At 31.9% G+C, this 24,621-nt stretch overlaps 1 protein-coding gene across 2 annotated transcripts in view; it reads left to right on the forward strand.

Annotated features, from left to right (window-relative positions):
- LOC130443847 (potassium voltage-gated channel protein Shab) overlaps positions 1 to 24,621 on the forward strand; it is a 187,354-nt gene that overhangs the window by 77,780 nt on the left and 84,953 nt on the right. For both annotated transcript variants that reach the window (XM_056778709.1, XM_056778710.1), the window contains exons 2-5: positions 15,379 to 15,770; positions 17,859 to 17,993; positions 18,174 to 18,425; positions 18,490 to 18,637. In XM_056778709.1, the coding sequence (XP_056634687.1) occupies positions 15,496 to 15,770; positions 17,859 to 17,993; positions 18,174 to 18,425; positions 18,490 to 18,637 (810 nt within the window). In that variant the 5' untranslated portion in view covers positions 15,379 to 15,495. The remainder of the gene's footprint in view (positions 1 to 15,378; positions 15,771 to 17,858; positions 17,994 to 18,173; positions 18,426 to 18,489; positions 18,638 to 24,621) is intronic.

Here is a 24,621-nt window from a genome sequence, read left to right on the forward strand (position 1 = left end):
TATGTAAAAAAAATATTGTTACATATCGCGGAATATAATTCCTATAATATTTATCACATTTTAACTCCTAACTTAACCTTTATGATAACATTATAAATAAAATTTTTTTTCTCAGCTCTTAGACTTATTTCCAATGATACTTAATAACTTATAATCTTCCTAATACTTAGTGGTTGAAACATTCATTTATAATAATATTTTCATCCTTAAAAACAACCCTTTTATCATTAAATTCATGAAACAAATTGTGTTTTTATTTTTTTTCAATGATTAAAAGAAAAAATTAAAATATAATATAAATGGAATGAAATGCAATTTAGACAGCTGCCACCAGAGCATGTTTCACATGCCGAAATGCAAAATATTCCAAGTTTTCGACACCTGCAAATTGTGCCAATTCCTTTTTGCAAAATATCATCTTCAGAAGTTTTTCTGGTGTAAGTTGATTGGTCATTTTAATTGGTTGAGAAGAATTTTCTGTGCTAATCCATTCCCAATTTGTTGGACGAAAGAAAATCTTTCTTTCCTAGCCGTATTGGGGTTTGCAGGAAAACTCGTTTCATATACTGTGGTGAAGCGTCGACAGTTGGAACAAGGGATGAAAGCTTCACCGCACTATTTCTAGTCGTCGACTTAATGAAAGCCTCATAACGAATTTTCAATAAAATCTCACATATCTTCAACACATTTTAATTTACTTATATGTACATCCGACCGCCCAAAAGAATCTAGGTAGCTAGCTATACGCATATATAATCTCCAGGCACTATTTATATACATACTCCAAAAACAAGGTACCTTGAGTTTTCTCGCAATAACTTTTTTAATTTTATAGTTATGAAACTGGTATAAAGACTATTTCAAAAGAAATCTCGAATGTTAAAATTTCTTGTAATTCGAATATTACGTGATGGCTCGTTTTTTAAAAACCGAAGGTCAAAGAGCTCAATAACAGTGGCCCTACTCTTTTATTTCTGATGTTTTTTTTGCTACTGCTTTATTTATGGAGATATTAACCAAAAAAATTTTAATGATATTGATCACAACTTGTTTAAACCTAGAGAGAAATGCTTTATTGTCAAAAAATTACAATTACAAGTTACAATTTGTAGACAAAAGCTTGTAAAAACTCAAAAACAAACATAAATATAACTAAATAAAGATAAAATTTCAATATACAGAAGAAAACCACAATGAGTAACAAAATAATAGGTAATAGTAATGGGTAATAATTGATATGTATGTCCATTAAACCAGTATGCAGCATGCTTGGAATTAAATATTAATATTAGAAAGTCGTTTGCAGACTAGAAAGCACTTTCCAATAAATATGCCCTCAAATTATTGCGGAATGCGAGAAAAAATGATATCGATTTGATTTCAATTGACAAGTGATTGTGCGCTTTTTCCGCATTGTAAAATAATAAGCCCTTAACTGACTCTGAACGTGGAGTAGGTAGGTAAAGGTCGTGCTCCGCGTTCCTAAGTGGATAGCCGTGCTAAGACCTTTCTGAAATTGGAGAAGCGTGCTTACAAATTAGGCAAACGGATCCAAAGATGATGCGACTCAATGAGGACATAATAGACTGTTAAAGATATGGATAAGTTCAGTTCTTTGGAAACTGATCTTAACGCCAAGTAGGAGGATCTTAAGTTTTTAGATAAGATGGCAATATGTAACTCCAATTTCAAGGAATTGTCGACAACAAGCCCTAAAAATTTATAATATATTTTTATAGGATAAAAGTTTGGTTTTAGAAACATTGAGACAGAGAAGGTTAGAATCGCACTATGATTTGAGGGTGATTAGGTCACTAGATATGGTCCTATGAAGTATCGTGAGATCAGGCTGGCTCCAAGAGAAAGTCGTTTCGTCTGCAAATAGATATATTTTATCACTGATGTCTAGATCCGCGATGTCGTTTATGAACAGAAGAAATAAAATAGGGCCTAGTACTGAGCTTTGAGGCACTCCACATTCTAGTGGCTTGCAAGAAGACATCTATCTACCCTTACAACTGACTTCTGTTCGTAAGGTATGACTTAAACCATGCGATAGGTGTTCCCTTGAAACCGTAGCACCGCAATTTGTCAATTAAATATTATGAATGTATCTAAAGCGTTAGAAAAATCACAAAAAGTTGTTGCGGTGGAGTAATGGCTGTTTGTTACTTAAAAACTCCAATTGATGGGTAGTATTTAACATATAGAGAGTATCGCTAGCATTAGCCTTATCTCAGTTATTTTTGAACTTAGATAACTAAATTGAGTTAAATTCATTTCTTTTTTTCAAACGCCTCAAATTTATTTGTTACATTTTTTTGTAAGTTGTAAATTTTCAAAGTTATTTCCAAAAAACCGTCGAAAAATTGTCTTCTTTCCACGAAAATTGAATATTTTCAACTACACATACTTGATATCATCGCTTAAAAAACATTTTTTTCATTGAATTACTTTTTTCATCCATTTCTGCTCTTATTTTTAAGATTATATTTTCGACCCCCTAGAAGTTGTGGCTTCAACCCCATAGACAATATCAGGTGTAAGCATACTTTTAAAATCGATTCTTACATTGCTTTTGTCCTTATGTTAAACGTTAATATCAATTGGTTGCCGGGACTTTGGAAAAACTCCTGATTGACTAGACTAATAGAAAGTAACCTCTACTAACTAATTTGTGACTGTATGAAAGGTTGTATCGAAATAAGTCATTTAGACATAATATGATATAAATAGTGTTTTAAACAAAGATGGAATGTATTAAATCTAGTAAACCAAAAAACGAGCCAAAAGACATGGCACTGAATATATAGAGTATTGGTTATCGGCCGACTATTTTGAAATTGTAGTATGTTATTATATACCTGTAAACAAGTAAGACAGTTGAGTTCAAAGATTTTATATAAACTCTTTTGTACTACATTTTTATCTGATCTATTACGTAATTTTTCAGCTCATACATTAAAGACATAATTTATAATATTTATGGAGATAAGAATAAAAATTATGATACAGCTAAAGCAGTGGCTCCCAAGTGTGCCACGAGGGGATCCTGATGAGCAATAATTTTAGTTATGTCTAGCACCTTATCCGTATTTGCTGTTTTAATCGAATCCGAGAGGTGTAGGCTAGATTACCGCATACCGTGGACAAGAAAAGTTATTGAAGATGGCGATCAAAATTGTTTTCCACAATTCCATAAATTCTATAGTGACCTTGTAATCTCTCAAGATTTGCTGACCTTTTTTTAAGAACATCTATCCAAACACACAGAATGTCGAACACTTTGCATTGATCTAAGACATTTTCCATTTACAATGTCCACCAGATCTAACTTCACTAGAAGAAGAGAGTATTATTGAACTCTCTCCCACAATAGCCTTAAAGCGCACATTTGCAGGTATAAAGACGGTATCTTCAATCCCTGTATTTAGCTTGAAATGTTCATTATCTTGAATAAAAAAAGATACATTATAAAAGAGTTAACCACAGAGTAACAAAGAGTTAATTAATGCTTCCTCATCAATGCGATTATAGTCATAGTCTCCTAACCTAACCTAGCCCAATTTTCTAATTATTTTCAACCTAATACCAAAAACGGACTAATTCAATTTTTGTTCAATATTGAACATTTGCTCATTTTGGAAGATTTTAGATGTTGATGGTTTTTAGTTTTGTCTTGATGTTTTGCCTATCTCTAGGACGCACTTCGGCAGATCAAATTTTCTTGAGCGCTTGTCAAACGATCTTTCGGATTCGACACAGATAGTGTGCGCTAGATGCACAAAATGTTTTCTAAATGTGCCTGTGCGCTCGATGCACCCCCCATGAAAGACGCAACGAAAGAACTAGCTAGAAATTCTAGAAGTACAGGAAATAACAAGAAATCAGGATGACTAACAACTATTGCTCCGACGTGGACAAGCAGCATGGCATCAAATGGATGACTACGATTTATATATTTGCATTTTAATGACAAAGCTGACTGTCATCTCTGTACAACGATAATGGTTGTGGATAACCAAAAAATAACTATGGTGACAATGTACAAATATGCTGTTACAACATTAAAAAACATATAATCTATCACATAAAAATTTTTAGTGAAGGGCCACACCCAAAACGATGAAGATTCTGCTCACTCAATCCAATACTCTATGGCCATGAAAACGGGAAAGAAAAGTGGCAAGCAGCCTTACCAGGTTTATAAGTTGTGTCATCAGGAATTTTTTGACATAAAAGCTCTTAAGAACTCCCAAGCAATTTTACGCATATTGAACATTCCAATGTTTAAAGTAATCAAAGACGAAGGCAACTTTTACTTCAAAACATCCTACGGATCATATACCTGTGACGAGACGAAGAAAAGGATTAAACGGGGCAGTGGGAGCGTGAATCGTGGTCGGACGCAAGCTTATGATAAGAGACCTACCATCGATAAGAAAAAAAGGGTATCCTTGAGTTAGTTACCGCCGTAATAATCATATCAATTTCTTCAGATTTTTAGAAAAAAAAGTTTGAGATTACTGTCAAAGAAAATATCAATATTGTGTTAATTTTTATTTAAAAAAAAGTCGTGGAATAATAAATTATTTTTTCATTGACAACATTATCTTTTATTTCTACCAAAAACAGGTTCCACTATGGCATAATAGCAAATATTACATTAATTTTAAAATCATATTGGCTCATTTTAATTTAAGCAGTTTCTGATTTATTTGCAACTACTACGTCGATAAGCAGTTTTCCTCCAAATTGGAAAATATCACATGCGAAAACTTAAAAGTTTGGTGAAAAATATGCAGTTTGCAGATATGCCGGATTGATTTAACAGCGACGATATATTTTTTGATAATATGAGTGAATTATATCAGTTGGACTTCTTTCACGCTTTTGCTTTGTAATGGCTTTCCACGGATTTTTTTTTTCATCTAAAATCTTTGTTTTTTCGGGCTGGAAATATTTTTGTTACCTTCACTTCCCTTTTCTCGCTTATCCCCACTAGAATTCTTTATTCTGTTCTATTATGTTCACAATCATAGTTTTAGTATTTAGTTTAATATGAAAATTATTTAGATTGTATTTTTATATAAAGGAATTAATATCATTTGCTTTAGCCAATATTTCAGCCTCCTCCGTTCAGTGTTTCCCATCCTAAAGTATAGTCAAATATCTTATTTGCTTTTAGTCTGCAGATGAAATGGGATTAATATATAGAATTGCCAAACTCTAAAAAATAGGTATTCAAACATTTTGGCACCGAACAGACTCTTTATTATTGTGATACGGACAACAAAGAAACTTGACCCAACAATGTATCACTGTATGCCAAGCAGAACGTATTTTCGAAAGAGTAGTCCCCAAATTTCAAAATTTATATTTAAAATTGTAAACTACATAAATTTAGTACTGGAATAAAACTGGATCAAGGTCTGGGACGATTTCCACGAAGTAGAGGCGTTCTATATTGAGTCATTAAATAAGATGATAAATATTATAAATTTGGATTCGGTTTTGTTGGTTACGATCCAAACTATAAGATTAACGTGACAATATGTTCGTTAGATTGTTACCAGTAAAAATCAATTGAAATATAAGAATGTGGTGGAAAAAGAAACTCATAAATATTGAAAAAGTTATCTTCTGATTGAAATTTATTGGAAACTGTGCATAAAGTGGGGTCACACATAAAACACTGTGAAGGCTCCAAATAACTTTTCTTTTAACGGACTCTAGTACAGTTTATAGCATGATTTACAGCTTTTATCCATTTTTTGATGTTCACGTTTAGAAAAGTCGAGAAGGATATCAATAAAAGTATCATTTGATATTTACTAAGGTCTAGTATTATTTTACTGTAATTGAAGTTGTGAGAATTGATATTATAACATTAATACTATGTATATGTTTTTGTATCTAGGTGTTTTCAGTTTTCATGATCTGCATTATTCTTCGGTTTACAAGTTTTCTTTGTTGATGAGACGATATCGTGCACAAAGTTCAGGAAAAGTTGATGACGAAAAAGGCATTAAGTAGCACATCCGCCGAAATGGAAAAAAAAGACTTTTAGATGCCATTAGTGCAGGGATGGAGTTTGTTTTACTCAAATTTATTTACCCAAAAACACGAATGAAACAACGATAAGTTACTTGTAGGTTTTTTCCTAGACAGCGTTTGCTAATTCATCTGGTTCAAGTGACGCAATTTTATTATGACAATGCTCATTTTAAAGTTTTTTCTATGTGCTTTGGAAAATATCTCTTGAGGTTAAAGTTATTTGAGGTTAAAGGTTTTCAATTTCGGGATTTTAATTTACAGATGTGCTTAAAAAATGAAATCCTTTTGTTTTTTTATTAGCTACATCTTTATTCTTAATGATTTTGCTGATAAAATGAAAACTGCTCAAGTTATTCATGAAAAACGGTAGAAAATATGCATTTTTGATAAAATGAATTTTTATCTCCCAGAAGGAGTGGCTTTCACCTCCAGAGCAAAAGCACTGGGTAGATTTTAAAGAAGCTTATAATACTACATTCATACCAATTTTCACGAAATCGACCTTGATTATCAAAATTCCACGGAAAATCGCCTGCTACCTGCCCTACTAGTATAAGCTTCCAACATCTATTTTTGTATCTTTGTATGAGAGTAAGATAGACATAGCTACGTGAGCGCGCAGTCGCAGACTTACATAATCAGGATACAACCATCAACACATCTGTACATATTAAAGACGGATTTGAAATAGCAAACTGGACTGAAAACCTAAAGACTGAATGACATACAGCTTCAAATACCGAGAAAAAACACGCTTTTTGATTAGTTATATTAAGACTTAAGGTGTGAAAGGAACCTACAGCCTACAACCTACAACCTACAACCAAATTATGTGGATATAACAGCATCATCATGATAAAATTTCCTCCTCATACTTTAGACTCACGATTTTGGCATTTTAAGTTTTTTGCCAACGGAATGATTAATACACTGTTTGAATTGAATGGAACAAACATGTTTATTCTAGTCGGTGTTAGCTTACGCTCTCTGATTATGTGCCAAGCCATCTCACTGGTTGTTATATTTCCCTTGGAGTAGTATGCAGATTTGATAGTGAATAATAAAAATTTATTTGTCGAATTTTAAGGTGTCATTATTTAAATTTTGATTATATCTGCATATAGATTGATATTCCCTGTAATATATGTTAATTTTGATTGTTCAAAGATGGATACTCCTCCTAGAAGGGGCGCTAAAATAATTGTTCTTTTTGAACACCAATCTATGACAATTACGGCAGTTGGTGTAGGAACATTTTTTGTGTCAAGAATTTTAACAATATTTCAAGATTCCGGATCGTTATAGCAGAGAAAATGAGACGAAACCTGAAACCAACTTCAAGATCTGATAAAACATGTAGACAGGCAATGTCAATCTGAACGGCTAAAGATTAACCCAATATTAATAACTTTCCTTCTTATTCTTCTCTAGAACTCTTCATGCCATTTGTCAGAGAATTGAGACTTAGTTTTCATTCTGCTCTCGTCCATTTTTTCCACGTTTTCGGATTCTTTTTTACTTCATCATATGATGTATTGTTTGGTCTTCCTCCCTGCTATTTGTTATTGTAGCTAAGTGTTCCTGGGTCCTCCTTTCCATTTTTTCTTATATCTTTTTGCTTCTGTCACTTTTCTCATTAGGCTTTGTGGTGTTCCTCCCTTTATGTGTCTGTACCTGTTTAAACATCAACTATTTTGTTTCCTATTGGGACATGATTGAGTTTTTTTTTAAATCACCTCATTTCTTATCCAATCCATCCTCGTTTATCCTGCTATTTTCCTCAGTTGTTCATCTCACAGATCAAATTTTAGAAGTTACTGGTAATAAAAATGAACTGATATTATCTCTGTTTTTATTTAATGTCTAACTACAATATGATTATATCAATGATTTTCTCCCTGGATCTATTTCTCATAGCAGTAAAAAATACATTCAATTTTCCATTATGTGATAATTTTAAATAGATTTTTTTTAAAATAAAACCTCTCATAAAACCAGATGAAACCAGAAAGTCGATTTAAAATCGGAACGATGGTCACCATATATGTAGTTTAAGCGGATAAGCTATCTACGCTTCCATTTCCGGCTATGCCGATTTGTGGGAAAAGTAAAATGATTTTTATCTCTTGCGACGTGGATTTAGTTAGTGAATGGATCATTTTCACGCATTAATGGATTGATGGAAATTTCAATGATTGTAGAACTTCCATCTATTCATCATCATCATAAAAATATTTAATTATTAGTAACATAACTATAGTTATTAGAATGCGGATTTTCTCTACCCGTCATATTTGAAATAGTACTCTTTATGGTAGTTATACTTGTAATCTTGTTAACAGCTTCTTTGGTACAGTTGTTCTTGTTAATTATTCTCCCAATTTTTCTTTCTCGTTCTAATTTGTTATTTATATTGTCGATATAACCTCTGCAGCTGCAGTGGATTTAAAGTTTCCAATTTTTTTCACACCGCTAATACACACGCTACTGATGATCCAAGAAATGAATGATCCGTGTACATTCAGGTTCTTTCAGTTTTAGAAACATACCAATTTGTTTACCAATAGCAGCCAACTTATTTATGCCAACGTTTGGTCTCCATTTCCTAATCTGATAATTCAAAAATAAAGATTTTGTTATGGCACGGGGTGGAAGCAATAAAAGATATTTTCTATACATTTTGTAAATTCACTTGACCCGGTCAAAAATCTATATATCTTGTTTTTGGTGTATAGACTGTGAGGGCTCTCTTTCCAACTTCTATATGAGAGTGTTTCCGACCACAACCTGAAGATGTCAGCACTTTGTTTTTGAAACCCAAATGAAAGAAGTGTTAGATACTGTGAACGTAGAATCTGAACTATCTTTTAAGATTGTAAAATTCAAAAGTATCTGAGAGATAGAGACTATTTTACATATCAAAAGAACACATTTACTATATACTGACTGAAGAATTGCACAAAATCGACCAAATTTATGCATCAAGATAACGTAGCTTCTCACAATGCATGAATTCCACTTCAAATGGGTTGATCACACACCGTATTAATAAGACCTGGCCCCGAGCGACTTTTTTCTGTTTCCTAACCTCAAAGTTTCATTTGCAGGAAAGACACTTTTATTAACATCACTACGTCACCGTTTATTTCAAGGTGAAACACGGAAACTATTATTTGGAAGGGTTAAAAAGTTAGCCCACGTTATATTAACTAGGAGACGAAAGATAAAAATGATAATGGAAAGAAATGTCTTCTTTCTTTGTAAGTTTGGGAAATTTTCAGACATACCTCGTATTGAGGAGACCTAAAATAGAAAAAAAGTTTTTTTATAAGTAAATTGCAATGTTTCAGATACTTAACACAAAGGTGAACCATGATCCATTTTGCATTAAGATTGATTACTGAAAGTTGATCACATGATTCTTGCCCAAAATCGATTTTATTCATTAATGCAATCTCCGTCAAGAGCAATAGAATAATTCCAACGCTTCACTAATGACTCAATGCCGTGCTTGTAGAATTATTTGACTTTTGCCTCAAAATAGGCTTCAGTTACAGCAATTGTTTCTTCATTTGAACTAAATTTTCAACCTTTGAGCATTTTTTGATATCGGCGAATAGCCAGTAGTCACTGGGGGCCAGATCTGGACTATACGGTGGATGAGAAAGCAATACGAAGTGTAATTCATTTAATTTAATCATAGTTGCTATCGGTGCATCGTCTTGGTGAAGCAGTGGTTTTTTCTTCGACATATGAGGCCGTTTGTTCTTGATTTCTGCATTCAAATAATCCAACAAACCTATGAAGTATTTGCTATTGATTGTCTCTCGCTTTTGGAGGTAGTTATTGAACAATATTTCATGAGCATCCTAAATATACTGAAGCCATGACCTTCCAAGCTTTGAACGCTTAGGACGTGGTTCACCAGCTGAAGTCTACTCAGATGATGATCGTTTTGATTTCGGAGTGAAATGATGGATCCAAGTTTCATCCATTTCATCTGATTTATTACGTGTAAACATGGCCAAACACTGGTCTGAAGTATCAGCACGTTGTTGGGTGAGTAAATGCTCATGCATAATTGTAAACACACCGACTTCTGATATTTTTACCGTCTCAACTATCTCACGTAATTTCAATTTACGATAAGATATAACCAATTTGTGGACGTTTTGGACATTTTCTGGAGAAACCACCTCAATTGAACGACCAGAACAATCACCATCAAGGGTGTTTGTACGACAACGTTTAAATTGAAGCCATTGCTGAGCTTGTATAAATTTTTTTTTATCAAAAAGTAATAATAAATCAACACACATAACATAACATAACACAAATAACAAAAGGTAGCTTCACTTAAATAGATGTCACGTTTTTCTGGCTAATCGTAATGTTATGAAATTGTACACACAGTCTTTTGTAAGTTGGTACTTCATAAACTTCATATGGATTTGACAATGGCAGTGTCATCTGTGTTTCAGTCACACGACACATTGAGTGACGTTATATAATTAACGTAACAAATATTGAATTTTTTTTCTTGATAGCTGCTAATAAAACTTCTTCTTCTTCTCATTCATCGTTCATTTGGCATTCTGTCAACATGGTCTCTCCATTCTCTTCTGCGGATCCTTGCCCACCTTACTACATCCTGAATATCGCACATGTCCCTTATTTTTTCATTCCTCTTCCGATCAAGTAACGTATTTCCTGTTATTGATCTCAGAGTTCGCATTTCTGTTGTTCTTAGGAGCCGTTTAGTGGTTGTAATATAATAATAATAAATAATATAATAATAAAACTATTCTTCAATAAAATCTTCATTTATTAATTTAAAGACATTTTCCCAGCAATTGGAAGATAATTAAACATCATTTATTACGGTTGTCAAGATATTTGCGAGATCTAGTTTACTACTACTTGTTTTTTGCAATGCTATTTATCATAAAATGTATGAAAATGGTTTATGTATTACTTATATGAAGTTTACATGAACACAACAGTTTTATAGATGTTGCTTTTCTAATAAACAAGTACAGTAATAATTCTCACAGCACCTTATTAATGAACAACATGTTTTTATGAAATATTTCTTGTTTACTATAAAGTGTCTCAAAATTCACGATCCAAATTCGCATTTATTACATGAACATGATAACTTAGTTGATATAGACTGAATTGTATTTATATCTAAACGACACGTATAGTTTCGGCTTGACGCTTTCACCTGCGACATCGCGTACGATGCAATCGATTTATTAGAACAACGCTTTCCAGACCGAATTATTTCCCGAAATTTCGACTGCTCGCCGATATTGTCCAATATGAAACCGTGTCATTTCTATCCTTTGAGTTTTTTTATATAGAGAAAATAGAGAACGAGATCCAACGACTTCTTTGTTAAAATTAAATGAAAACTGTTATAAAATGAATAGCGATTTGCAGAGACTGAGTGCTAATATTCTATTCTATATATAATTAATATCAATTTTTGTTATACTTTTAAATAGAATTATGCCTATTTATGGTTCAATAAGATCCAATTTTGATGTTTTATTCTAATCTTGAAAAAACCTATTAAATATATAAGGCTATTTATGAAATCTAAATTTTGACCCTAATTCATTTTGCTAATAAACAGTCGTTTAATACATTTAAGAGTCGAAATAAAATAGTTGAAAAAAATAATAATAAGGGATGTCGCGGTCCTCAGCGACGCCCCTTTGATAGAGGGGAAAAATGGAGCTCAAATGATTCGCATTCATTTTTTATTAGACGAATTACATCTAATAAATAAAGCAAATATAGATTATCACTTCAATGCTTCAAATACTACACCTCTTGGGCGTGTTCTTTAAACCTTATTCATGACACATTGGTTTCGTATATATTATTTTTTTCCACAATATAATTTGTCTTACGAATCTTTACTATACAGAGTGAGTTTGAGGTATGGAACGCCACAATTATCTCGTACACGGTTCTTGTGATACGGCCGGTGTTATGGTGGTATTTACATTGTTGTCGGATTTTTCCTTTTTCTGAAAAAATAAAGACCTTTGTTGTTTCCAATGGACCACCCTGTACATTTTTCGCTTTTCGAAATCTTTAAGAAATACAGATTATTTTTCATGTGATATTCTCTATACCTAAATCCATAATTTCGGAGTTATAGCTACATTTTGGTTATCTCCGCCGAACTTAAAATAATACACTAAGGTGACTATGGCTGCTACAATAACAAATTTGATGTTTCAATAAATTATTATTGTTGTAGTTTATTGAAAGTTACAATGGATCGTTTATTTGAAATAGAAAGAATTGATATTTTAATAATCTTAGGAAATGGTGATAGGCATAGAAGTCAACAAGAAACGTGTAATGTCTTTAATAATTTATATCCTAACGGAAATCCCAGAACAACTGGAAACATATCTTTAGATGCTTGTGTCCTTTTAGAAGACGACCCACACTTGAATACTAGACAAATATCCAGGGAACTTAATATTTCGCAAACATATATAATGAAAATTTCACTTGATACTACATTCCATCCATACAAAGTAACGTTGGTTCAAGAATTGTTAGATGACGGAATTATGTTATTTAGGTATAGAGAATATTAAATAAAAAATAATCAATATTTCTCAAGGATTTCTAAATACACAAAATATATAGGGGGATCCCTTTAAAATAACAAAGTTCATTATTTTTCCGGAAAATGGAAAGATCAGACAACAATGTAGATATCACCATAATACCGGCCCTTGAGCACAAAAATCATAAACATCGTACAAGCCGTTTCCGAGATAATTGAGGCGTTCTATACATAAAATTCACTTTGTATATAAAAAAAAACGTATTGATCTGAGAGGCAAGACTCTTCGGAACTGGAAGATTATGTATATTATTGGCGTTACGGGTGGTAAAATAAAATATTGAATTTCTCTCTCCATTTCTAAAGAATTAAATACACCAAAATATACAGGCAAAACTGAAATTTCTGAAACCGTTAGTGGTTTTCATTCTGAACCAATGCCTGTGAGTGTACCATCAGTCCATAATGACAAACAGTGTAATTGTCAGTATTGGTGTTATGGTTGTGTAAAAAGTATGTTTTGTTCAATACAAAGATAGCTTTGATAAGATGTATTGAATAAACTGTTTACACCACCACTACCTTCAGTCTCTGAAGACGATAACTTGGTTATCGAAACGCGCGCTAGACAGTGTAATCGTGAGTATTGGTGGTGTAAATAGTCTATTCAGTGTGAATATCGCCAACGATTGCAGAAATTCAAACTTAGTTTAATAAGGTGTTTTGTCCATAAGTCTTGCAAATGTCATCAATAACATATTCGTTTTTCAAACTAAAACCATTTATAATTTAAAGCAGCTCTTTTTTGGGTATATTTTTAGAAATATCTATGTTCTTAAATATAAATATCTCTTTTTACTAAGTGCTTTTCAAGATTCGTCGCTGTACATCAGTTTGCGGTCGGAATTCTTGGTTAGCTACATAATAGCATTAGGAAAAAGAAATTGCACTGTAGAAGTAGAGAATTTTTCACGATCTAAGAAAGTGAATGATCTTCAGTTAATATATGAGATGCAACAGAATAGACTCTACCCTTATACGAGAATTATGAGATATATCGTATTTGACATTGCCATCATGAAGTGACAGTTTTTTCTAATTCTCTCGACACGTATTAAAACATGGATTACCTTACTTACATAATTCATTTAAGCACTTACACTAGACTCAACTAATTTATGTAGTAATTAACTATATAACTACTTATATAATTAAATATTCACTACTTTATAATTTATATAAATTTACCGGATAGTGTTTACTAAACTACGTTACTAAACAAACTCGAAAGATAGAACTTTCTAGAATTTTAGGAGAGAAATGAATAAATAAAAAGCTTTTCAAGAAATTGGTTAAAAAACAATGTAAACAAAATGATGAAAATACTCGTATATGTAAAAACGTATTCTGCGATTTGGCTTTCCCGCTATATTTTAGATTTCCATTTTAACCGAACAAGACCGGTTTTACGGTCCATGTCGTGGACGAATCCTTAAAAATATTCACAATTTCATTTAAGTATTACGACAATTTGGATCATTTTCATATCTTGCAATTCGATGAATTCAGCATTTATTGAAAATTCCTTCTATTTTCAGCTTTATTATATATAAAATTTTTAAAATGGTCGAAATGTTCTCATAAGTCTTTTTTTATTAATATTTTTGGATCTGCTCTTTTGATTTGTAGTTTGCATATCAAATTTCCTTTTAAATTTTTTTTACCTCTTTTCACTGACACATTCTTTATATTTCCAGTTATCCTAGCTAATAATCCTTTCTTCTTGAGTTCGATTTTCATCTTTCTTTGTTTACTGCCATACTCCTCAAACTTCTTAATTTTTCACCTTTCACAGCGGATGATTTTTTAGTGATGCATTCAAAAATCACAGAATAACTCACTGGTTTCATCATTGGATGAACTATCATAGTTCAATTTTGCCGTATGACATACAAATTACATCTTTAAGTATCAAAGAGAGATGATGTGCATTTTTTATCAAATTCAATAGAATTTTGTGCAATAAATTCTGGCCGCCGAGAATACCAATCTTTAAGGTACTTCACTCGATTTAATGGAATCGTGAAACATAACGATTTTGAACAAACCCTTCATATTAAGTTTTATTTCAAGCTTAAAAGATTATTTGATCAAACACATAAAACTGTGCAAAAAGTAAAGAACTTGTTTGGTCAGATAAACATTTGATTGAAGATACAAACAAATGATACAATTTATTTAGAAATGAAATATCGTCATTGTTCAGATCCAGATTTTATTGCCAAATTATGTTACATTATATAATGTTTATATGACTACGATCTTGAGATATAAATTCAAAGTACTCAATAAAAAACTAGTCACTTTGACTGGTGACTTTGATTGACGGGCCTCGAAAAAGGCCCGATCATTATTTCATTTAAATAGTAGGCCATGGTTCCATCAGAGTTTATTACAAGAACAATAAAGGATACTTTTGAGAAACCATGAAGTTAGGAAGAGACCCGAAAAAGGAACTTTCTTCATCATGATAATGCACTTTTGTTATCTACCTGTCTGTCCACTTCCATTTTACTCATTAGGTTTATCACTAAGCGATTTCCAGCCGTTCCCAAAAATTAAAAGTTATAAAAAGGCAAACAATTTGACATCATTCATGACATTGTGATAGTTATATATATAATTATTTTCATAATTTATTGATGTATATTTTTTATTTTCAGATTCAGATAAACCAAAGACGCGTCGCCGACGACAGTGGCGGGTAAGGGCGGCACCACATCTCCCTCAGCACGGCTAACACCAACACCACGACCCCTAGTCAACAACAACCGCCTCCGATGTCGATGGATAGTGGTGGTGGTAGTACCGGTACCGGTTATGGGGGCGGGGGGGAGGTACTGACCGTTCGTAGGTGGGAACCGATGCCCCCGCCCCCAGCTGGTGATCTTTCCATGGGTATGGATAACAAAGAACAATTGCGGTACTCTTCCATTCCGCAAATTTCTATGGCGCCTGGCCTTATGCAGACAGGTTCGCAAATGCCGCTACAAAATCCACCGCCTCCACCTCCACCGCCTCCGCTGCCTCTGCAGTTACAACGGCCCTATTCCAGGTTAGTTCGTATCTTGAGTATGCTAAGAAGTGAATTTGTATTTACTTGCTTCAAAGTACTTTGAAAGTTAAAAAAATAGTTTCATAACTGTATTCTGTTTCATAATAAGATGTTTCTTAGTATTTCTATCAGTAAATGTCATTAAGAAGTCCAATGCATATTTTTTTCTTTTTTATTCCAATATGGATTGAAAATAATGTGCAATTATATGAATTCAAAAACCGGCATACTCATAAACACACTATCTTTCTATCGACAGTCTGTTTATTAATAAACTGAATTTATGGTATTTTTAACATAACAATCTACTTCGTAAACGACCATAAAATTCTTTTCGAAAGTAAACTTTACGGCACTTATACCATTAACATTCTATGAAAAATCAAAATAAATTAGCATACTTATGTTTTATAAACGTAACTTCTGTACGCAACTTCTTGAAGAGTTCGTTGATTGAAAATTTTACTGTCCGATTTAAATAATTTTTCAGTAATATAATTTGAGAGAAAAGCGAAATATTGGTCTTTATTTGGATAGAAACCCAAAATATAGTCTCCCTTGACATATGGTCATTGACATATTATTACATTAGAAAATAACAGTTTGGTTTTAGTTACTTCACCGCGAAACTTGGCATTTAGAATTCGAACTAGAACGCGGCAAAAGCAGCTTTGAGAAAACAAATACTTCGAGGTCATAATGTAACGTTAGCCTCTATATAATGTAGCACTTGTTTCAGTTTTGGGCTCACTTTCAATTTGCGCTCTAAGAATTACCATTTTGTAAATGAATTTAGTAAGCTTTGATTTAGAAGGAAAAGGAGATATTAGATGAAAATAAAATTTAAATAAATCACAACTATATCGCTTGTCAGAAAAAAAAAGTTTGTTTTATAATAACTAAAAAAATATTTTGTAGGTTGCTCAAACCGAGTTCAAGTTAATTGAGTCTGTGAACAGCACATAATCACACACAGAATCTATAATATTATATTCAAAAATCGTCGTTAAGAACAGATAGTTCGAAAAGTCAGGAAAAAAGCTATTTACTCGGAAACTAACAACTGAACTTCTCTAGTTAAATCACGACACTATTTTAGACCGTCAGTACTATAACGTTGGTAATAGTAAGTTATAGGAAGAGCGCTCAGAAGAAAATTGTATATCGCAGATGAATGATAAAATTGCAAATCGTCCACTTTACTTAACGCCCTACGTCGGCATTTCGCTTGAAGTTGTTGCAGTTGTTTATTTAGGTATTACAAGATGACTGCGAAGTATTAACTTTTTTTTCGGATTAGTACTAGGAAATGCTATATTAGTTTACGTTACTACTATTTAAATTTTGTAATTTTAATTTTTTTCATTCCTAATTGTTTTGAGAGCTCTGTAGCAATTTTGCGCTTATGCACTTGCCGCCGCTGACGTCTTCTTTCTTTTACTGTGAACCATGAATACCCACGAATAGAAGTTTTTATTAGTGTGAATTTTTACTTGGCATCAACTTTAATTTTCCAAATGATGCCGTGAATTTAACTCTGACTTAATGGCATATTACATATGATAGTATAATCTTCTTCTACAAAAATTTTTCCTTCTTTGTAAATATATTTTATATATACTATGTTATAGTTCTTCCAATATCAATTCATACCTGTGTTTATGCTCACTACACTGTGCAATTTCATTGTCTTCATTCGCTGATGGGCATGGTCTAAATAACTGTATATTTCTATTTATGTAAAGAAATTTATGAATTAAATAAATCTCACCAAGCCAATATATTTCAAAAAAATTGTATACATACGCCTTACGACACCTTCGACCATTAGAAATGCATTTAAGTTTACGATTCGACATTTTCATTGGTAAACAGTGGAGGTGATGAGTCCACGTGGACTGACGGTTTTGTTAGATGTTAACCGAATTTTATACGGGGAGTACACATTATCTTTAATTTCTTAGTTTGGTATGAGTATCATGCGTATTTATGAATGTTCCTTGCATATGAATGATTGTTCCTTGCATAACTGTCTTCTGCAATTGATATTGGAAGAACTATACTAAATGATATTTATATTTATTACAGGTCCATGTCTTCACTGCCACCTGAACCTTTTATGATTATGAGATCGAAAGCACTGAATAAAAGAGTTGTGATTAATGTTGGTGGAGTCAAACACGAAGTTCTTTGGAGGACTCTTGACCGTTTACCGCACACCAGGTTAGTCAAGCCCATCTCTCGCTTATCGGAAACATGTCACTTTTCCCGAAAATCATTCTCATCAACATATTTCTCGGATATAGATGAAGTTGCATTTGGATTTAAAAGAAATGGGGTGCTAGAGGTCAAATTTGAGTAAAAACCTAACTCTCAGTAACTCACATTATTCTGTTGTTGTAGGTTAGGTCGTCTTAGAGACTGCAATACCCACGAATCCCTCAGCGAACTTTGCGATGATTATTCCCTCATAGACAACGAATATTTCTTCGATCGACATCCTAAATCTTTCAGTTCCATTCTCAATTTTTATCGCACCGGTAAACTTCATCTTGTAGATGAAATGTGTGTTCTCGCCTTTAGTGACGACTTAGAATATTGGGGAGTTGATGAACTTTATCTAGAATCATGTTGTCAACATAAATACCATCAAAGGTAAGTTATTTTATTTAATTATGCTGCTAGAATATGATTTCCATTTTGTTTCTCCTCCTTTCAGAAAAGAACACGTTCACGAAGAAATGAGAAAAGAAGCGGAGTCACTAAGGCAAAGGGATGAGGAGGAGTTCGGGGAAGATAAATGTTCTCAATATCAGAAGTGGTTGTGGGATATGTTGGAAAAACCTACCACGTCTATAGCGGCAAGGGTAAGAACACTTGAATTGAGTGTTAATCAAATACTAATCATGTCTAATAATGTATTATAGAAATTAAGCTTCTGCACAAATTAGTTCAAAGGCCAAAGAAAAAAATTGGTGAATATAAATCTGAATATTGAACTTCAGAATAACTAAAACTTGATTTTTAGCTTTGGCCTTTCGAATAATAACGTATCAATTTACAGTTGAATCCATGTAATTCAATTATCAAACATTGTGATTTATAAAATAAACTGGTTTTTTACCTAGTATAAATATTTCTACGGTACAATTTTTATAATTAAAAAACTTGTTTTAAGCGAAAAGTACAGTTTGTATAAATGAAAATTTTATCACTTTATGATATTCCACTTGATAGAAAATATTATTAATCAAAATTTTTTTATGCGAAATATTAATTTGCTTTAGTTTCATTACGGGAATTTCAAATCCATATCCAGATTGTTAGTCAATGTAGAAAATTCGATTATACTGGAAATTACACTGAATTTTATTAATAGTCTTTGGGTGAATTTTAAACTAATTTTTAAATATAGAATTTTAGAGCTTTATCTGATGGTTTTCCGCACATCTCTACTTCTCTTTATGCCTTTCCGCATGTCGTAAATGGATTTCGTGTCCTATTTTCCCTATTTCTACATGTTTCTTTCTCCCTGACAAATAATAAATAGATATAACATTGTCTTTTGGGATTTATGTTTGCTTGTTCATGTATCTTCATTATTTTTCTGAGCATTCCTTGTTGTGTCAGTCTATCCATTCGCTATATTGCATTTATTTACATTTTGATGATTATCTTTCCATTTCTTTTATATGATAGATTCTGATTCTGCACAATTTTTATTAAATGTTCATTTCTATTGCTTAAATTTCAGTTTCGTTTATATTGTTTGCTATATTATTAATTTGCTTGTATACTAGGATTGTTTTGTTTATTGAAAACTGTGATTTCTGTTTGTTAATTTTGCATTTGTTTTCCTGTCTATTTCGATAAATATATCTAGATATTCATATGCCGATACTTTTTTCGCTTTATTTATTTTTTTTACTCAGCTTTTTTTCTTTCGTTTATTACCATAACTTTCGTCTTGTTTCTTTTCATTCCTATTTTCATTCGTCCGGCTTTTTATTTTCATAAATTTAGCATTTTATATTAAAAATTCACAATTAATATAATTTCATAGCATAACAAAATCTAAATTTATTATTTTATTATTGTATATTCCTTTATTTTTCCCATTATAATTATTTGTATTAATCTTTAACCGAAATAAATATCAACGGACCTTGTTTTAGTAATTTTTTTACTTGAAATCTACTTCTATAATATCTGACATTAAAGTGCTTCAAAAAAATTTTTTCTCAACAGTCACCGTCTCAATATTTCTATTTGATATAAAAAAATTCTCACCAAATATGAGCCCCGTAGCTCAACTCTAAAGGGTCGCTTTTTTATTTTAGTTTTCCATTTGATTAACACAGGAAAAATTCCTTCTTAACTAAAATTGAATTAACCCATAGTTCACGCAATTTTCTATGAAAAAACATTTTATACTCTAGACTTTGAGTCTTCGAACTTATGAAAAACTTTACAATACTGTATGATTTCCAGGTCATGAAGACTAGTTACAACCATGAACAATTCCCGAATTGTATCAAAAAAACACTCGCTATTGAAGAATAAATGTATTTAATAGCACATTGGAAAAGAATATTTTTCTTTAATATATTGTACAAGAGACAAAAAACTAATCAATGGAAGAAACATCTTTGATTTTTTTGTTGGAAAATCAATATGATGTAATATATTAAAAAATTATAATCCATTATTACGTGTAATTATACATATAATTGAATTATTTTATTATAATTAGTGTTGCCACCTATACTACGTACTGATAAGATTTGAGACGTAAGAGTTTTTTTTGAGGCATATTAATCTGACATACCATTCTTTCCCGTGTAGTTTTCATTTATTTTACTAGTTTTATTGGTTTTTTCAATTTTTTTCATGTATTTTCATATTTTTTAATTTTAGTTGTCATCAGATATAAATGGGTTAGGTATAATTGTTTTTCTTTTCTCGATTTTCCTTTCTGTCAATATTCTAAGTATCATCACTTCTTAGTTTGTTACATACTGCTCACTCTTCTTCTAATCATATCCCCTCAATCAATCAATTAAATTTACATTTTTTCCTCAACAATTCCATTCCTTCTCCACCTATCGATTTTTTTCCGTAAAGTTTTTCCGTTCCCATATCATTATTATTTTTTTAACCAGTCTATTTCGCTGTATTAAAAATAATAAAACTGTTGAGTGCTTTTGAGATTGAGGTATTCACAATAGTTCTTTAGAAATCCTTTGATGGAGTATTGTAGAATATTGATCAAATAATTCTTGGATCAAAAGGCAATCTTGCGAACAGTTTATTAAGATATCGAGAATGAAACATACGAGTATACAGGGTGAGTCGGGAGGAGCGCACCAAACTCTTGGAGTATATTATACACGTGAAAATAATGTAAAAAAACTCATATGCTCTTATCCGATTTTCATTTGTTTTCATGTTATGGAGTAATTAAAAATGTTCATCTAGCTTTCCACTTATATCTGAATTTTAAAATTATCAAAGTATGCCATGTTCGAGAGGCTCAAAGGCATTTGATGAACTGTCAGTGTACAGTGAACAGAAACTGAACGTTTAATTTCGAATTTATTTGATTGTTAGTGTTGCAAAATGCCAGATACTAATTCAAATTTAGAATATGCAAATATGGTGTTTGTTTTTGGTTTCTGTAATGGAAATACTACAGCTGCTGCTGAAGAATATCGTCAACGTTTTCCACACCAAAGATATCCTGTTAAAAACGTCAGTTTTCTGTAAACGTGTGATGTGGTATGGTTGATAGTTATTTAATATGTCCTTTCACAGGAGAAAACTACTTAAATTTTTAACAAAATGAATTTCAAGGCCTACTAGAGGGCGTTCCTGTAAATATTAGAATGCAGATGTACTATCAGCACGATGGAGCTCTTGCACATGTCGCTCGTCAGGTCAAGCAACATTTGGACGAACGTTTTCCAGGGCGTTGGATTGGTCGTGGAGGTATCATTAATTGGCCTGCAACATCCCCAGACCTCACACCACTAGATTTTTTTTATGGTGCTGGATGAGAAATGAAGTCTACAAAATAAAAGTGGCCACACGGGATGCATTAATTAGACGAATTGAGAATACTGCAGCCCATATTAAAGAAGAATGAAATGGATCAATTGGAAGAGCAGCAAACGCTCTTCGTAGACGAAGCAAAAAATAGCGGTATTTTTGAAAATTTATTGAAAGAACGCTATGATTAAGGAAATTTTTATGTGATAATTTGTTTATTTGTTAATATGCATAAACAAATGAAAGTCGGATAAGAACATATGAGTTTTTTACATTATTTTCACGTGTATAATACACTCCTAGAGTTTGGTGCGCTCCTCCCGACTCGCCCATATATTTATAAGTAGCGTAGTATCTACTAGAATGTCGGCTAAAGGGATAGATAGTTATGATAACACAAAGAGTAGTTACAATCGTTTAGTGATAAACTAGGTTACTAAGCTGTTGATGCATTATATTTTCCTGATCTTTCCATCCACGATTATATCCAAACGCAATCTGTCGTTATCTTTCCTCTTCCTTTTTTTATAGCATCAGTTAAAACAAAGATTCTCGCACGATATATTGTTTACTGTACAATACTAAACCAAGACTTAAGCCAAATAACTCCGAAATACTCTCAGTTAGTTCACTATCAATTATGATGGCTTAAGGCTACTACCTTTGAGGCTCAAATGCTAACAAGTATCGAGTAAAGTAGTTGCATCGATTTTTATGCTTGAATAAGTTATGGACCACTTTCCTGGTCTTATATATTCAGAAACAAAAAATTGGGCCAAAATAGATTTTGCCCAATGCCCAATTCTAATGAAGACTTTTTTCTCAATTATAGTACCAATAACTTCATTCCATATTGGTTTAGGTCGTCCTTTTTTAACATTTTTCTTATTTTTACGTTCCATTTTTTTTTCACTAGTCATCTGTTTTATTATATTGCTCCACATTTCAAAGTTTTGATGTAGACCTTGGAGGTTCTCTGTGAATAACGACTATATATAATCGGTATACGCTCTTTCAGATATTTTCACCGTTTGAAACTTTTTAAATCGTTTGATTTGGTTGAGAATCAATAAACAGAAACCATCACTTGTCTTAATTCTTCTGTGGTTAGAAAAGCCTCTGAGATTTGGTTTCTACTAATTATATGGTGGACATTCCATTTATATAGTGTTATGATTTCAATTCGTTAACATCTACTTCTTTTTTTTCTAACTTTCCCATGTGTGCCGTCGGTAATTTGTTAAAAGTTTTCTCTCAATATCAATATATCTAAAGATAAACGGACAGCTTTATCTAAAAATTGCTTGATAGTAAATACATGATCTTGTAAACTTCTCTCTTTTAGGAAACCTTTTTTTGTATCATTTTGTGAATTTTCTACTTCTGGTCTCAATTTGCTATCTAAGATATTACCTTTCTTCCTAACTTATGTCTTCTGACTAAGTCTATCTTTCTCATAGCTTTTGGATTTTATTCTGTCACAACTAGCAGTTTTTCCATTTTTATTCATTTGATCGCTTTTGAAACTTTCGTTATCCTTTCTTTGTTTTCATCTTGGTCCTCGTTATCACTCATTCCATTAAATTATCTATTTTTTCTATAATTATCTTCTGTTCCCCTCAGTTGTTGCTTAAAATACGACAAATTATTTTTGTCACCTCAGCTGGAATCCTACTATTTTCTTTTTTTATGTGTAGTCATCGTGTTTTAAATATTTAATTTTAAGTAAAAGATTTTAAGTAAGTAACTCACTATTTATCTGGAAATAAGTTTCGTTATAAAAGTTTTTGTTCATTTCTCTATATTAAATCACAAATTCAGTGTGGAAATTATAATGAAGATGTTCTGCTACATATTTCGAAACGTTCTGGTAACGTATTGCGAAACGGTCTGGATATGGTAAATTCCGTACAAAAAGAGTTTGATGAAAGCTGCTGATATGATAATTTTTTTGTTGTCTTGTGTAAAATGTAAATATCGCGGTGAATTTGCAAATCGGTGTGTATAATCTATTAATTCAATAAACAAATTACTGGATCAAAGTTTAAAAACTTATATAAAGTATAAACATACTTTACGTTAGGTAGATCGTAAAAAAATTGTTGTTCTATAGAAAAGAAATGAGTTTTTATCCGAAATTGAAATTAATTGTTGCAGAAAATCTTTTTTTCATCGTAATAATTATTGTCCTTTTTACTCTAATCCTGTAAAAGATGTTGTATTGATTAGTGGGTATTGTCACTATATTGGCGTCACGTATGCTTTAATTTCACTTAAAACTGTCTACCACGAAATTTTGTCATTATTCCATTTAATAATTAACCAAATCGCCTCGCATAGTAGATAACTTCATTAGTATCCCCAGTCATTAATGTACTTCATAGTGTATTCATAAAGTGATGACTTTTCGAAATGTACCACTACCTCCTCTACCAAGAGGGAGAAAATTTTACTTCATCATTGCTAAAAATTATGATTTGTTCTTCTTTAAATAAGGATTATTTCTTGACATACTTGAGAAATTTCGATCTCTTGACTTCCATTTTATGTATAATTTGAGGGCGAATTTGGAACATTTAGAATTCCGTGAACCTGGAAAAATAAATAAATAATCTATTATAAATATAACTGTTGAAATAATACTTGTTGCACAATAACCTAACTTTTTGTCAAGTTTTGGAACTATAAATACATTTTCAACAGTTGGTTAATAAATCTCTGCGTTCTTTTCAGCTGGCCAATATATACTTCAAAACGTATGGTTCGGTCAATAACGAATCGGACATGTTGATTTCCTTTCGTT

This window comes from Diorhabda sublineata, chromosome 5 (genome assembly GCF_026230105.1).
Source record: "Diorhabda sublineata isolate icDioSubl1.1 chromosome 5, icDioSubl1.1, whole genome shotgun sequence".
Classification (NCBI taxonomy): domain Eukaryota; kingdom Metazoa; phylum Arthropoda; class Insecta; order Coleoptera; family Chrysomelidae; genus Diorhabda; species Diorhabda sublineata.